Below are 16662 nucleotides of genomic sequence, written 5' to 3'. Positions count from 1 at the left end.
AGCACTGCAGGCTGTTTCTTGATTAACCCCTGGCCATCCACAGCCTTGTTCTGCACGACCTTTCCCTATACCCAAATTGGCCTGTTTGGCTTTGGGCACCTGTCACTGGCCTGGGAAGGACAGACCTGTTGGCCATCTGCAGCTGCTTCCCGATTGTGTGGTGGAGTCCCGGTGTCAGCGTGTGCATGCTTGCTTTAAGAAAAATATCCCTGCATCTTTGCAAGCTCCAGGGCTTTTACTTGGAACCAAGAAATCAGGTCTATAGAGTTGAAAATAAGAGTTCCCAGAGTTCTATAAACAAGTCGCCTGGGCCAGCAGCACCTCCAACTGTGTCTTGCCTTGCAACTAAGAGTGGCAGTCCATTTGCGGCCTGGTGTGGCACCACAGGGCGTCCTTGGCTACCCCTCCAGCCATGCTGAAGGACACAGCATGTGGAGACCCAGAGAACTTCAAGAACTGCTTGTGCCTTCTCCGGCCCTTCTGGATCACCCCCTAGCTCTCTGATTTATAAGGCACTCAAGTAATTCCCAGGAAGTGACTAGTGGGGCAGGGGAGCCTAGGGGACAGCCCACCTATTCCTGCCTGCTGGGCTTCTGCCTTGTTGAGGGGTGGTGGAGACATCTTTGGTTTTGACCTAGACTACCTCTGAGTTGGCGGGTATACCTAGCTAACTGATAGAGTTGGTAACCACCCAGACCATAAGTGCTCATGTGTTTTTTCGTGCTTTGGCTTTCTAATCCACAAACATGTCAGCATGTATGGTTTGTGCAGATATGTCTTCTGCTGATCTGGGACTTGTGTAGGGTCTTAAAAATATCATTTAAAAATGTAAGCTGTCCTCCAAAACTAACACCTATACAAGCAGTATTGTCCTCCACAGTGAGCTCCTTTCCCTTTCTGCCTCCTGTCACCTGGAAGGGTGCTGCGGTTTGAACACAGCCACAAACACGAGTTTCTCATAGACTTTGCAAAAGCCCAGGCTCATTTGGGGGAATTTAAAAGACCTATTTCCTAAGTTCAGCCTGCTCATCTGAGTAGCTGAGAAGCAGCCTGCCTTTGTACATAAGCGGCACAGAATAAACCGTGGAGCGGAGAGCTGCTGGTCTGTTGCGCTGTTGCTTGGAATTGGGAAAACGTGTAAAAGAAAAAAAGTCTTCACAATCGCATCAATTTGCAAGAATTATGAAAATTCCTTTAAAAAAACAAACAAACAAACCCACTCACATTAATTACAGCGTTCAACATCGTCTTTATCCATCGCACGCTTTAACTACTCTCTTCTCTCAGCATTTGCCTTCTTCGAAGTATTTGCTTAGTTTTTGCTTTTGCTTTTTAAGGGGTGTTGACCTGTGTCTAGTTCTAGTAAACCGATCCCTCTGGCCGGCGCGGCGATTGGTTAACAGCGCGGCTGACTGACGCGGTATGGAGAGCGGCTCCCGGCAGCGCCGAGCTGATTGGCTGCGCGCGGGAGATCCTGGGCTCGGCCACCCGCACACCGCGCACTCGGGCTGCAGCGTCGCAAGTAGGTGCAGCCTCCCGCAGCCCGCCGCGCCTCCGCCAGCCGGGACGGCACTCGGTCCCCTGCGCCCCCTGCCCCGCGCCAGCCTCGCCGCGGCCTGCGGCATCCGTGGGCCCCATCGTCCCGAGACCCGGGGAGCAGCGCGCGGCCGCGAGCCGGACGGAGCCGGCCACTGTGCCTTTGTCCCCGGAGGCTCCGGGAAGTTTGCAGCGGGACGCGCGAGTGAAGGCAGCGCGGGCAGCCCCGACGTCGCCGAGCAGCATGGGCAGCGGGCGCAGCGCGCGGAGCCGCGGCGGGGCCGCCTCGGGCTTGCTGCTGGCGTTGGTGGCCGCGCTCCTGGCCGCAGGTTCGGCCAGTGAGTACGACTACGTGAGCTTCCAGTCGGACATCGGCTCTTACCAAAGCGGCCGCTTCTACACCAAGCCTCCGCAGTGCGTGGACATCCCGGTGGACCTGAGGCTGTGCCACAACGTGGGCTACAAGAAGATGGTGCTGCCCAACCTGCTGGAGCACGAGACCATGGCAGAGGTGAAGCAGCAGGCCAGCAGTTGGGTGCCGCTGCTCAACAAGAACTGCCACATGGGCACCCAGGTCTTCCTCTGCTCGCTCTTCGCGCCCGTCTGTCTGGACCGGCCCATCTACCCGTGCCGCTGGCTCTGCGAGGCCGTGCGCGACTCGTGCGAGCCGGTCATGCAATTCTTCGGCTTCTACTGGCCCGAGATGCTCAAATGTGACAAGTTCCCTGAGGGCGACGTCTGCATCGCCATGACGCCGCCCAATGCCACCGAAGCCTCGAAGCCCCAAGGTAAGGGTGCTCCTTCCCATGCCTGCTAGCTCCCGCGTCCAGCCGCACTGACCCGGGCTGCAGCGGGGAAAGCCGGGGAGCTGCGTACTGCAGCCCACAAGGTGTGCAGACCCGATCCCGAAAGCTTCTAGGAGGCCCTGGGTCACTTGGTGCTTCTCCTGCCCCAGGTGCCCTGAGATTGCTGGGGGAGCCTTGGCCCAGAGCGGGGGGGGGGGGGGGGCGGACTACCTGGAGCTGCCTTTCCTGGGCTCCAGTCTGGCGTTTTCTATACCTGAAACAAAGCTCAGCCAAAGTTTTCAAGAAAAGGAGGGTGCTCATCCTAAGCTTTAAACTTTTGAAACAGAGACTGCTCCCTAAGAAAACAACTCGCTCAAACGGCAGAAAACTCAGACTGAGGGAAAGCTTTGTTTATTTTCATAAATTTGAAAAGTATTTTTTTCCCTAAAAACAAAACAAACAGCAACAAAACATCCCCTCTCCGCAGTTCATCTTCCCGTCGTGTTGCAGAACTGGCTGAGGAGACGAAGTTTAGGAAGAGCCAAATTCAGGCTACAACCTTGCATTTAGCAAATCTAAGGGATGCAAAAATCTCTGGTCCACCGTCTTTGCCTTCCCCCTGCGCCTCCCATTCACACAAATCCTTAGGTAATTAGAAAGATAAAAATGTAATTAGCTCATTGTTTATCTCCTCCTGGGGGGGTGAGGACCTGCAAATTGGGCGCTGCAAATTCTGAACCCTGGGGAAGCAGAATTTCTTCTGGAGACCCAGGATTTAAAGGGAAGGGTTTTGTTTTGTTTTTTTTAATGTGAGAAGGGAAAAAATCTGGAGACTCTAAAACAAAAACAAACACAGAACCCAGAGTAGCTAGCACTACAACAGGAGCAGGGCTAGGGCAGTTACTTGGGGCAGGGTTCTTTTTTTGTGAGATGAGGCTCAGGAATCATAGATATTCTTGTCCAGTGGCCTTTATCACAGAAGAGGGCATCCATCCCAAGGCCATTTCTGAAGACAAAACTTTAACTTATCTTGAAGTGTTGATTGTCTTGGCTTTCTGAGGCAGGGTCTTAGTGGCTTGGTGTGCAGCCCAGGCTGGTCTTGAACACAAATTCCTCCTGTTTCAGCCTCCTCAGCTCTGGGATTACAGGCATGCGCTGCCAAGTGCGTCTTGTTTAGTGCTTCATTTGGCTGCCTCAGAATGAGGACTGGGGTAGCCGTGAGGAAAGTTTGAAGGCTCCTATTCATTCTAGGGAGGAAGGTAGGTCCAAAGTGATTGCCCTCGTCTGGCATGGGCCCCAGCCTGTAAGGTAAATGGTAGCCCTGGGCATCCCTGTCCTCTGGGCTGGTATGTGCAGCCTTTTGAGACAGCTCGCTGGGGGTTGAGCCTTTCCTTAGACCACAGCACTGTGTCTTCTATCCCCATTGAGTCCCCCCCCCCCCCCCCAGACCACAGTTTCCTTCCTAGCTCCTGCCTGCCAGGAGAGCCTGTGGCCAGTTTTGCTTGTATTCTGTCCATTCCCCATGGCCCCTGATTGATTGCCCTTTTCTGGGGCTATTGGTGGGCACACAGTGGAACCCTGTGGGAAGCAGCTTTGTGTAAAGTGGCTGATGTTTGGGGGTGGTGCTGTTTCTGAGGATCCCCCAAACCAGTCCCTCCAAAAGACTGGCAGGGCAAAGGGCACACTTGCCCTGACCCCATTTCTGGATGCTTTTGTGTGATTGCACGTCTCTGTTTTGACCTTGCCTGGAGCTCAGGTGGAGCAATTCTTTGCTGAATAAAGAAAACATTCTCTCTCTCTCTCTCTCTCTCTCTCTCTCTCTCTCTCTCTCTCTCTCTCTCTGTGTGTGTGTGTGTGTAGTGTGTGTGTGTTGTCTGGCAGGAATGTGACTGCAGCTCATTTTCTCTAAAGCGACTGATTTTTGTGAGAGGTACCAGTGTCTCTCCAGAATGACAAACCATCACCATCAGGGTGTCCCCACATGCTGTGTACCCCCCTTTGCCCTGCAGGGTTGCCAGACTGTCATCTGACTGTTAAGCTGTGTGTGTATAGAGGAAGGTTAAAACAGATTAGATTACTGGTCCTCAGAACCTTAGACTGGTGGCCCCGGAACAAGACCTGGGACTGGAACGCTAATAACTTCCACACAGGTGCCTTACTCTGTCTCTCATCCACCCTGTGTTCTTAAAACTGAAATCGCAGATTCCCAACACAGCATTACATCTTAGCATACACAGGAGGATTGGGAGATTCTTTGTTACTAAAGGTAAACTTGCTCATGAGCGATGAGCCAAAGACTTGATTTCCTCTCTCGCCAACAGCGGCTGCTCATGCTACCTTGGCTTCTGTGACAGGGAAGGTAATTGTGCTGTCCGTCCCAGGGGACCGACTTCTAGATCTTGGACACACACTAGACTAATTTAGTAAGTTGTCGTTCTCCTTCCCGGCCAGGTTTCACTGAGTTGTATGAATGAGCCCTTCTCCTTCAGTTGTGTTGTTTAGGCATGTTGTGCATTAAGTCATAGGCTGGAGAGGCCTGGGAGCCCCTACTTCTTCTCTCTCCTTAGTGAACTAGCTGCCCAAGGAAAATCAATCTCCCTGCCTTTCCCTGCACCCCCTCTCCACCCCCACCTCTTCCCCACCCTCTCCACTCACAATGCTCTTTGATTTTACCGAGTCATCTTCGTCCTGATTCCAGTGTTGGCTTTCCCCTCTAGCTTCTTGTAAGCATGACCAACGTGCAAAATCTCCTAGTCTTTATTCACTGGCTTCACGCCTTCCATCTAGGATGCGGTTTACTTGTCCAACGAACTAACTCTCAATGGATTGATTCCTCCTGTGAGGTAGCCTGGCAGGGCCCCAAAGACACACGAGGGGCAGAGATTAATATTGCATTGCACATTCTTCTCTCTCCGGCGAAAGCTGCTCAGCTCGTCTGCAAGTATTGAGAAGAGGGAAAGCCACGCTGAACATAACCGGTGACCCACCCCCACCTACCCTGCACCTTCCTCACCAGTAGCACTGATAGTGCTTAAGGGCCATCCACAGGCTGAGACATCTGTCCTGTTGGGGTGCAGAGCCACAGAGGGCCAGTAGAATTGGGGGTGTATGAAGGAGACTAATAAGACTTGCTCTTTATGTTTGGATCCCTTGCTGCTCCTTTGCTCAACAATTTATACCTCGAACTTTGCAATGTGATAACTTCTATTAACAAAGAAAGGCAACCATAAAAATTACAGCTAGGAAACCCAAACACATAGTTCATGTTCCTATTATAGGTCACATGGTCCTGTCTATAACTTCCTTTCCTTTTTCTTTCTTTCTTTACATGGAAGCAAACACCATGATGGAGACTTCTGGGTAAGAGGTTTTTGTTTTTGTTGTTGTTGTTGAGAAACATTACTTCCAGAACCCAATCTCAATCTCTGGGAGCAAAACAAACATATTTCCAACATCTGGCCCAAAGAGTTTTGTTAGTCCCCCCCCCCCAACTTTGAAAGGTATGTGGAGAGAAACTAGTGGATACAGACTAAAGGTGTGTTCCCAGTCTTGGAGGGAGAGGGCTGGGGATCAGCTGCATCCCAGCCCCAGGGTGCCCACGTCAGTACCCAAGCCATGGGGAAGGGGGAGGGAGAAGAGGTGGTGTTGGTGAGCCACAGGTGACAGGAAGTGGAAGGGAGCAAGTGGAGGTGCTCAGCACCCCAAAGCCCACTTTGACTGCTGTCTCAGGGCGACTGCTTTTTAGCTCCAGCTGGGATCTGGCTTCCAGTGTCCAGGGTGTCTAAAATAGACTCTGTTTAGTGTACTTGTGGTTTTCTAGGTCATCAATAAACTGTAAGTTGTTTGATAGACAATGAGGAGGAGGGATTATAAGGAAATGATAGGCTACTTCTACCCTTGGTTTCTCCTGTACACTCCAAGGAGGACTTGGAGGCCATCTCCCACAGGGGTCTAGCTACCTCTCAGTTACTTGCCCTGCATATTGTGTGCACATACACACACACACACGCACACGTGCATGCACGCATGTACACACACTCATGTGCATGCATATGCACATGCAAATACATGTGCATGCACATGCATGCACACATACACACATGCAAACACATCCATGCACGTGCGCACGCACACACGCACACTTCTCTTCAAAGCACTTCGTGAAAGATCATCTAAAGGTCTTCCTCCTCCTCAACTCAGTCCTCCATTTGGTGACTCCTGCTAACCCCTCCCCCGCTTCACAGCCTGCTTTCTGGAGTCCCTATGGCACTTCAGGGCCCTGGGCTTGAGTAATTGAGTATGACTGTTCCCTTGGTCCTTGAGACCTGGTCAGATTGATAGGCTGTCTTGTTCAGGGTTTGCAGATAGGAAGGGGGCCCGGAATCAGGGGTGGAGGGGTAGATAAAGGGGAGGTAAGATCTGTTTTGGTTTATAAGTCAGCTTTTTTTCTTTCAGATACTCATAGCAGCCTGGACCTGCCCCTACCTACCTCAGATAGCATAGATTAAGTCATCGTCACATCCGACATATCTAGGCCAAAATGTTTGAAGAAAACATCCATCTGTTTACACGCCCTTGATCCCTTTATTGCCATTGGCTGGACGCCTTTCCAGAACCCCAGACTTTTAGCCCTTGTCAGCCTGGCCCCCATCTGCTCCCTTGTCTGGGGGTCCCCATTACCATGACTTACAGCTCCTGTTTCGGCTTGCTTCCCCTCGCTAGGTACAACAGTGTGTCCTCCATGTGACAACGAGTTGAAGTCGGACGCCATCATCGAACATCTCTGTGCAAGCGAATTTGGTAAGCTGGAGGTCCAGCCTCACGTGGGGCTCTTGGAATCCCCGCCTTTCCCTGTCCTGTGTCTCCGCCAGGAACATGGAGCTCATAGGGGGAGCATCGTGTTTGATCCTTACCTCCTCTGCCTCCATCTTCTTGTTTTCCCTCTCGGAAGAAGGAAGTCAAGGTAGAGTGGAACGTGGGCCATCTTTTATTAAAGTTAGGCTACCTACATCTGTGTCTCAGATTTGGGGAGACCTTTGATGGCAGAGAGAGACAGACTTGGGGACTGGGTGAAGCCCTTCACCTGCCACAGTAGTAGCCCTGGCTTCGCTTTCTCGGTGGTGTGGTTTTTATATCCACCCCTAGGTGTCAGCACTACTCTACCCTGGACTAAAATGGCCCCAGTGTGGGTGGGGTGCCTTCCCAGGAGGGGAGATTTCTGTGCTAGGGGCCTTCTGGGCCAAGAACATTGATGTTGACACAGGAGTGTGATTTCCCTCCCTCATTCCTAAGTCATTTTGGATTGAAGAAGAATTCGGAATCAACACCTGCAGCTGCCAGGGTGAGGTTAGACTAGGCTAGGGAGCAAATTCAGGGCTCTGTTAGGATGGCCCCTCTGGCCAATAGGAAAGCCCAATGACTCGCGAACCTGAGCTGTGAGCTTTTGGAGCCTGCTCGCCCCCACTCTTGGGTCTCCGCTGCTGGCTGTAGAGCAGTAGCCAAGGCCAGACCCATTTTGCTGAAGGACAGATTGAGGCTGATGCCTGCAATCCAGGTTGTGTCCCTGGGAGTGGATTTCCCACTTCTTACCGGAGAAAGCATAAAGGTAGGGAGTGTGAGCTTTTCTGTCTGTGCAGCGCCACCTCCTCTGTACGTTCGTTAGCCCCACATGATGACAAGCACAGGAAGAGTCTGATCTTGGGAAGGGCCGTGCTCCACTGAGCTACACATGTGGGGGAGGGAGCACTTCCAAGACCCAGGAGTTTGTGTGTCATGGCGCACATATTCACAGGGTGTTGGCAGATGTATGTACGGAAGCTGAATTGTTCAAATCGTTCGCCAAAGAGACCTTAATGAGAATAGATGCTTCTTTATTAAATTTTATATTGGAGGTCAGGGGACAACTTTCATCATGTGGGCCCTGGGGACTGAGCTTAGTTATCAGGCTTGGTGATAAGCACCAGTACTCTCTGAGCTTATGGCATCCCCAGTTTTTTAAAAAAAGTTATATTTATTTCTGATGGTTTTAATTTTGATGTCAAGTGTCTGTATATACCTTATTTGGTTTCCATTACATTTTGCTGCTTGTGTGAGTCACACCCTTTTTTTCCTTGTTGCTTAGAAAAAATTCCAGACTTTTTTTTTTAAACAATCTTGAATGTATCCCAGTCTGGCCTATCACTGGCTGTGTAGCAGAGGCTAGCTTCAGACTCTCCATTCTTTTACATTGACTTCCTGAGTTGTTGAGAAAATAGGTACAGGCCACCATACCATAGATACCTTCTGCAATTTTATTTTGAGTTCATTTAGAATGTTAACGAGAAGCTGGGTATGGTGGTGCATGTACCCATCACTTAGGGGTGGGGCCAGGGGGACCGTCTTGAGCTTTAGACCAGTCTGGGCTATATAGGTAGACCCTGTATCAGCAAATGAACATGTTGCAGATACATGGGAAGGCTGGTGACTCTTCCACCACCATCTTGATATTGGCTCTGTTTTGCTCCCCCAGGAGGTCCCCAAACTGGGCTCAGTCCAGTGGGTTTCCCTCATACAGCCCCATATTGCTGTAGCAGCAAGCTTCTCAGCCACAAAGATGTACCGGGTTCTTTCCAAGGATAAACCTGGAAGGAAAGGGACCAGGAATTGCAGAGCAACCCTGGCAGGAAGCCTTTTGTTACATGGTGAGGGCTGGGAGAATGGACTTAGATGTGGCTGAAGTCCCAGAGGCTCCTCGGGAGGGCTAAAGATGAGGCTGTTCTTTCCCATGCCATATCATAGGTCAGAGTGTTCACTTTTACCAGTTGCCCTGATGTTGTGTGAGTTTGGGGAACCATCTCAGATGGAACCCAGAAAAATAACACCTTTCTGGATGCTTCCCTGTGTTTATGGAATTTTATCAGGTTCCGGGAAGAGTGATGGAAATCCCTAGATCTGAATGTATGGAGGTGGCTGGTAAGAGATAGCTTCCTGCTAAGGAAGCTCCCAGTTCTCGGTGTCTGTGTCTGAGTCTTCCCCTGCATATACTCTTTCACCTGGCATTCATTGAGTACAATGGGTTAGGTACGATGCTGATCCAAAACTACGTACCTGGAATAAATTAACATTTAACATCCCGATCAGACCTTTGGCAGTGGTTTTCTGGAGAGTGGTGGATTTCATTTAGAGTGGAGGTTATAGGAATTCAAAGGCCAGGTCGGCTCAGCCTTGTTGAGAAAGTGCGTGTAGGTCCAGAATCTTTGTTGAAACTTCCAACCCCAAATCATCATTAAATCTCCTTTTCTCTCACTTTCTGCCCACAATTCTGTTCTCTGGGGGGTTTGTGCAGCTAAAGTACATACATTTGGAAGAGGCACACCTTCAGAAGAACCTGCTATGGTAAGCTTGGTTTTCTAACAAAGGCAGCGCCACAACCCACCCCTGTTGGGTGTCCCTCTATGGCAGTAGGTCCCCGCCAAGCCAGCAAGCCCCGAGGCCTTAAAGGAGTGCCTCATTAGTGACCAGTAGGGCATGGTGAGCAGGAGTAACGGGCCCTTTAAGACTGCCTCCTTGGAACGCTAAGAGTGTTTTCTTCTTGGGTTCATGAGGTCCTTCAAGACCTTAGTCTCCATTTTACCAGATCCTCACATTTGATGAGCTAGGAGCCGACTTTCCCCCTTGAAACACTTTGACTCACCGAGGAACTTGTTGTCTCCTTTCCTGTGAAATGAGGAACAGGGAACAGTGCTAGGACCATCTGTGCACCGTGACGACTGGGCGCGCTAGGCCTTTCTGAGGGATGGGAGAGAGTTTCTTGGCTTTTGGCTTGTAAAATTTTCCAAAGATGATCAATAGGATTCTTCCTTCCCTTTCTCTCTGTGGGGACCGAGCTTAGCCCTGCCCTTCTTAGAAGGCAGCCTTGTTGAGAAACTTGCTGCCTAGCTCGGCTCATTTCAAGGAAGAGAGGCAGTCAGCCACACTGATAGGATTCAGTTAGAATACAAAGACGTTTGACAATGGCAGGCTAACACACAGCAAAGAATGTTTGACTCCCCTCTCCAGGGATCAAGCTTTATATTAAGTGGCCCTGGTGTCCCCAGTGGGAGGACATCAGTTGCTGGAAAGCATTGCTTCTTAGGGGTGAGCACACACGCTCGCTCACTTGCTCCCTCTTGGCTCCTCCATCTGTGCATCTTAGCTCTTCCACAGCCAGCGTGGAGCGGGACATGCCGAGCCTGCTACCTTTCCCCTGAAGGATGCGTTTCCAACCCCGTGGCTGTATTCACTCCATCCTCTTGCAGGCTCCCCTCTCTCGGTGCAGAGCGCATTTTTTTCCCTCAATAGGCAAAAACAACAGTAGGAAGTTTGCGCTGATGCTCAGGAATGCTTCAGATCAGCCTGGATCCAGAGCAGCCCATGGAGGGGGGGGGGCGGGGAGGCCGCAGTCAGCTGACGCAAAGCCTTCAGACTCAAAATGGTGGTCACCCGGCCTGCCATACCACAGTCAGGACCCACAGGTCTGCCTGGAGTCTTCCCTGTGGTTTCCCACTACTCTGTGACTGGGTGCTTTTGTCAGCTCCCACAGGATAACTTCGTGACTGATGGCTCCTGCCCACAGCCACCTCTCTCTAGGTTAGTTACCTGATTCATAGCTGCTGTGGGGTTCTTATTGTACTTCCAGTTACTTTGTTTAGCTTCTGTTTCACTTCCCATGAATGCCCTCAGGCCTTTCCACAGTACCCATGTGATGATTCAAGGTGCTTTCTGAGGATGTCCCTTGCACGGGCATCTTTACTTTGGGGATCTGCAAGTTCTCCTGGCAGCTTCTTCAGCCAGCGTTTTTCTACTCAAGAAGAAAGGTTTCTTTGCCTCCCCCCACCCCCCGTCCGAGTTTTCCTTGCCCCCCTGAGAGAATATCGCCCCTTTGTTTGTTTATAAATTTTCTCAAAGAGAGAAAAAAAATGGTACTTGGCAATCAGTAAAATTAATCAAATAGGAAAAGAAAAGAAAATCAACTCTGAGTCAGCACTGGGAATGTTTCCTAGAAGTATTTCCTGTGGTCCCTGCTCCTCCATGGATCTGTTCTCACTCTGCCTCACGCCTCTCTCAAGGTTTCTCGGCTGAGTGGCTGTTGGAGGACCAATCTTCGCTCTGCGGGATGGTTTGCTGAGCTGCTGTTGAAAGTTGGGGGTGGGGGGGGGAGGGCTGAGCTTCCCTGCAAGGCAGTTTGCTCTCTTGCAGAAAAAAGTCAGCTCAGACTTTCCAAACTAAACTTCGGGTTTCCTCTTGGAAATGGGGGAAACCAGCTGCCAGCATGGCAATTCTAGCGCTGGAGCTGCTTGCGAGCAGGCTGTGTCTAGGGCCAGATTTACCTCCTGCATGATTAATACATGCTCTATCAGCCTTGTACCACTGACAAAGAAAAAACACAACTTCATTGCTAAAATGTGAAAGAAAAATCTGCGTCTTAGAACGAAATAAGGCCCGTTTGTACTCAGACTGGTCCCTGGACAATGCCTCACACACAGCAGGCACAAGTAAAGGAGACCATCCCTCCCGAGTGGCTGTGTGCAAATTGTTATTAAATTGAGGGGAACAACATGCTAGGTTTGGAGTGATTGGTCCAGTTCATTCGAAGTACAATGGAACAGGCGTAAGAGAAGTGGTGTTAGAGAGACCAATAGCTGAGGGTACCTAGAATTCGCCAACATGTATCTCATCCTTATTCTCTGAGCTTGAAACAGTTGCCAATCGTTCCAAGCCCTGGGAATTGTTGAGTTGGGGGCCCTTTGACGCAAGCACTGTCTGTACAAGATGGCTCACAGTCTGCATCTCATTGTAACCAGACTACCTGATGCATGCATGGGGTTGGACCATGCTGAACTCAAAGCCTTGAAAACCTTCCAGGATCATGTAGCTAATATGATCACCTACTCATTCATGACTACTGATTGGAGAGTACTTGGGGGACTGGTCCGGCATCTCAGAGCCAGGACCTAAGCAGGAGAACCACTAGGTTGACTTCACACATCTAGGGACCAGAAGAAAAAGCTGTAAAGAGTCAATGTTTCCCTCCAGTGAGTGTGGTGCAACCCTTCCTCCGTCACTGATTGGCTGGCAGGAAGATGTTACACTGAGTATCACTTTGGCACCTTCAAACCGATGAACCCCAGGATGGGATGCTTGACCCTCTGGGGCAGACTTGCATCCTTTGTCTCTTTGCCGTGGGTGGGCCCTGCATGCTGAGCAAGCCTCTCAAACTCGCCATGCCTCAGTTTCTTCTAGCGGGGTGGTAGCTTATACGCAGGTGCAGATTTGGTGATGAAATGATATCTCCCAGCTGCACCTAGTATGTTCGTTTTGTTGACTTCTTCTTCCCCCCTCCCACAGCTCTGCCTTCATGACTTTTACCCAATTGAGTTTTAAACCAAACTCAGTTCTCTCTTCAACCTTTTTCCCTCTTCATGCTTTCGGTGTCTGGCTGCATATCTTTGTCTTACAGATTTAGGTATGCATGCAAATGGTTTAGGACTGGATGGTGCCGGTTTGCTGGTTAGGTGTAGCTCTGACTGGGTCATTCAGAACTTGTCCTGCGGTGTCATCTAGAAATCTGTGGGAAGTGCCTTCTGATCTGCATGCTGAGAGGCCCTGGTTGGAGTAGCCCAACATCACGCCTTGCCTAGCATCCTAGGTAGGAGCCTTGCAGAAACCTTACCGACTCAATCTGTTCTAAATACAACCTTTCTAAGGACATTGCCAGGTCTGTCTCTGGAATTTTCATTATCTACACTGAAACTTTGTGCCCATTAAACAGTAATCTTGCCCCTCCCCCTCCAGCCCCTGGCAAACACCACTCTCCATCCTCTCGATGAATATGGCTCCTCAAGGAGCCTCACAGCAATGGATCAGGCAATATTTGTCTGTGTGTTTGGCCTACCTTACAAAGCCTGAGGCTCTTTCCTTTTGGTATATGACTATTATTATTATTATAATTATTATATATAACAGTCATGGCTAAGGTAACCCAGGAGGATTTGCCCTCAGTTGTCACCCTTTGAAGCCTTTCTGGTGGGTGGTAGAGGAGGACAGATAGGGGACAAGCTGAGATAAGGAGCTGGCGACAGCCAAAGCTGCTTATTTCCCTGAGTGCTGGGTGGCTCACCTGTTCCGATTTGCCACTGTAAAGGGACACCGAATTGGGTGGAACCTCACAGGTCAGCCAGTCCATGCCCTCCCTTTATAGACTGGAAAGCAAGGAAAAGGAGTTAGCTCAGGGCTGCCCCACCTGGCCTGGGTCCCTGGCAGCTCTCTTCTGCTAATACTTGCTGGGCAGCAAGCTAGCTCATACCTCATGGTCCCACCTTCTCGCCTTGCGTGCCCACTACCGGTCCTGCCAGGATGGCGGAGGAGCTCCTCGGCAGGGAACTGGAGCGCTCCTTTTCCCTCAGAATGTGGAATTTGAATGCCTTGTGCCTCACTCAACCAGAGAAGGTGCTTGCTCGCTCCACCATTGTGGATTTTTTCTTGGTGGAAAGAGAGGCTGAGCTGACTGAGTGAGACAGTCTTGGATTAAATCCAAACCCTGTAAGCTGGGCCACCACAAGAAGTCTCTCAACCTCCCTGAGCCTGCTTTCTCAAATGGTAATTCCAACATGATGTTGTTCAGAGAACTGGATTAATCAAGTAGATTAATTAATTGCATTTCCTGGACTGGAGGAGGAGCTGTTTAACCCAGAGGAATGTTCACCTCATACAAAGAACCATTTTAGGATAGAACTTAGCCTAGGAAGGAGAAGTCTGTCACTCATGAAATCATCTTGCTGGACAAGAAGAGAAAACTTTAAAAAATGAAATAAAAAAAGGAAGCAATTAAGAAGTGGAATGGTATATCTAGGTGATTCTCTGGTTAGCAGAAGGTTTTATGAAGTAGTTGGAAAACTTGAAGGTTTGTGCTGCTTCAAGGTTCCAAATACAGACAAGCAGCCACCCCTCCCCCACTCCTGCACCCCTCTATATTCTAGAAGGGAAGGCAATCCCGCCTTGCCTTCGAAGGCACTCTTCAGTCACGCCGCTAGAAGCCACCAGACAATTATAACCCAATCCACACCAGTTCCAGGACACGCCCACTGGAGTTTTCTTTTGTGCTGGTGTGTTTTCTGAGAAATCTTATCCGTAATATATTCTGCTCATAATTTATTGGGGTCTGTTTCAGAGAGATTTGAGAGCCCCCTTTGTGTTGGCGTACCTCCCTCTCCCTCCCCTTTTTCTCAAGCCGTATTCCAGGCTGGAGTTCCTTTTCAAATAGCTTCCTTGTGATGCCCAGCCCCACAAATAGGCTATATTCAGAAGAAAGGAGCCTTGAAATATTGGTAGGTTTTATCCAGTTTTGCAGAAATGAGCCAAAAGCTTCAATCTGTATTTTTTTTTTTAAAGGAGAACAAATGGCCAAAGAAATGTCAAACCCTTGCCCTGCCCCAACCTGCTTAGAGCAGCCAATTAAACACGCATTAGCTTTGCAAAGCTCCTCAAAGGCCGTAGATTATGCTTGAGATCTTTGTTTAGTCTTTCAGGGACACCGTCACACGGATGATTTATCAAAGAAAGTTGTTTCTCTGGCAGTAAAATAAACTCTGGGCCTGTTCAGACTAAGATTTCCCGTGAATTTTTATCTAGGTAAACAGAGGTAACTGGCAAGTTGCACATTCTGTGTGAAAGCCAGACACATACGATAAATATTTGAACTATGGCTTTGCCGTGTAAGAGGCCCTGCCTGTCACAGCGCTGTCAGTCCGGCCTGCCTGAGAAGTCTGTAGGAGCTGCCTTGGCCGCATGGGCTTTCCTGGTTTGAATACCTCTTCATGCTCGGGGCACTTGGGACTTCCTGGTGCTGGGAGGAGGCAGGTCTCAGGATGGCCTCCCTTGAGGGGGGTGAACCAGAAGCAGCCAGCTTAGGTTTCTTTGAAAAATAGGCATTTGTCAGAGTCAAACTCACAGGGGGCTGGTTGTATGGAAGGCGTTGGAAGGTGGGGCCTATGCGTGGGGATAGAGATTGAAAACATCGCCTTCTGCTGAGCTTGAATCTCGTGGAGGGGAAAAAAACCAAATGCAGATGCCGGGGTTTCTGTCTTTGCTCTCGGGTGTTTGAGAGGTTTTCAGAGGTCTGTTTGGGGAGATCGCAGAGCAGAGAGGCAGGTGCCTGAGACCTGCTGAAGCGACAGAATGAGCAAATGAATGATTGTAATAGTGGGAAGAAATGAAGCAAAGCCTGGGAGTGCTTTCCAAGGAAGCTGCTGCCTCAGCTGCGGATGGCGGTCCTATTTGCTACCTTTGGCTGCTTGTGATTAAATGCCTGGCAGAAGCAATGGACAGGGAGGGAAGGTTGGCTTTGCCTCCTGGTTTCAGGGGGTTTACTCCATGATTGGCTCTGTGTACGTGGGTCGAGCATCATGGTGGTGAGGATGCGGGGCCGGGGAAGATGCTTTATGGCAGAGAGGAACCAAAGATCAAGAGAGGAAGGAACTAGGAGTAGAGTACCTCCAAGGACCTGCACTCTGTAACCTGTTTCTCCAGCTAAGCCCTACCTCCTGAAGTTCCCATAACCCCCAGAATACCACCACCAGCAGGGACCTGGCTTTCACACACGATTCTGCAGGGAATGTATAGTGTCCACATGGTAACAGTCGGTAACAGGAGTTTATTCAGGGGGCCTGAGATGGAAGCTGCTCCTTCTGTGGCAGGCTAAGCTGCTGGAGCCTGAGGATCACACAGGCTTCGGAAGGGCTCCTCGCAAGGACCGGTTTGAGAGGTGGAAGTGGGTGCCTCTGATTCCTTCAGAAGGCTTGAAGAAGAGCTGACATCTGTGTCTGTCTGATGAGGACTTGGGAGGCAGGGTGGCTGTGTCTGTCTGATGAGGACTTGGCGGGGGAGGGGAAGGGGTGTCTAGTATCTCATGCACAGCATGCATGCTCACAGTTGAGACAGTTCAGCCTTGGTTCCTCAGGGGGCTCCAGCAAGGCTACAGGCCTTAGTGAGTCAAGGATGTCCCAGCAGCCCTTAGGTCTGCTTCCCAGGTAGGAGATGTTTACATTTAGGCGAGCAAAGGACCAGTTTCTTCAGGGCAGGAGTTAAGGGAAATTATTTGCAAATTCTGAAAGGGGGTTGTGAGCTGGGAAGAGGTGCCAAAATAGCCCTTTGGTCCTGGTGAGAAACGAGGAGTCGGTTTTCCTGAGCCGCATTCTTTCTCACTCAGGCAGGATTAGGGGATTTATTTCTCTGCTCTCCCTCATCTTCCACCAGCCACAGAACATTTCCTCTTGGGACTGTCTCGAGCCTGTCTCTCTGTGTGCACTTCTGGAATTAATTCCTA

General features: G+C 50.2%; 1 protein-coding gene across 1 annotated transcript in view; it reads left to right on the top strand.

Annotated features, from left to right (window-relative positions):
• The first annotated feature begins 1478 nt into the window (after positions 1 to 1478).
• Positions 1479 to 16662, top strand: part of Sfrp1 (secreted frizzled related protein 1) — a 36892-nt gene continuing 21708 nt past the window's right edge. Inside the window, exons 1-2 of the mRNA XM_057752691.1 lie at positions 1479 to 2324; positions 7044 to 7121. Coding sequence (XP_057608674.1) covers positions 1781 to 2324; positions 7044 to 7121 — 622 coding nt within the window. The 5' untranslated portion in view covers positions 1479 to 1780. The remainder of the gene's footprint in view (positions 2325 to 7043; positions 7122 to 16662) is intronic.

The sequence above is a fragment of the Chionomys nivalis genome, chromosome 20 (genome assembly GCF_950005125.1).
Source record: "Chionomys nivalis chromosome 20, mChiNiv1.1, whole genome shotgun sequence".
Lineage (NCBI taxonomy): Eukaryota > Metazoa > Chordata > Mammalia > Rodentia > Cricetidae > Chionomys > Chionomys nivalis.
This window is presented reverse-complemented; position numbering and strand designations above follow the sequence as displayed.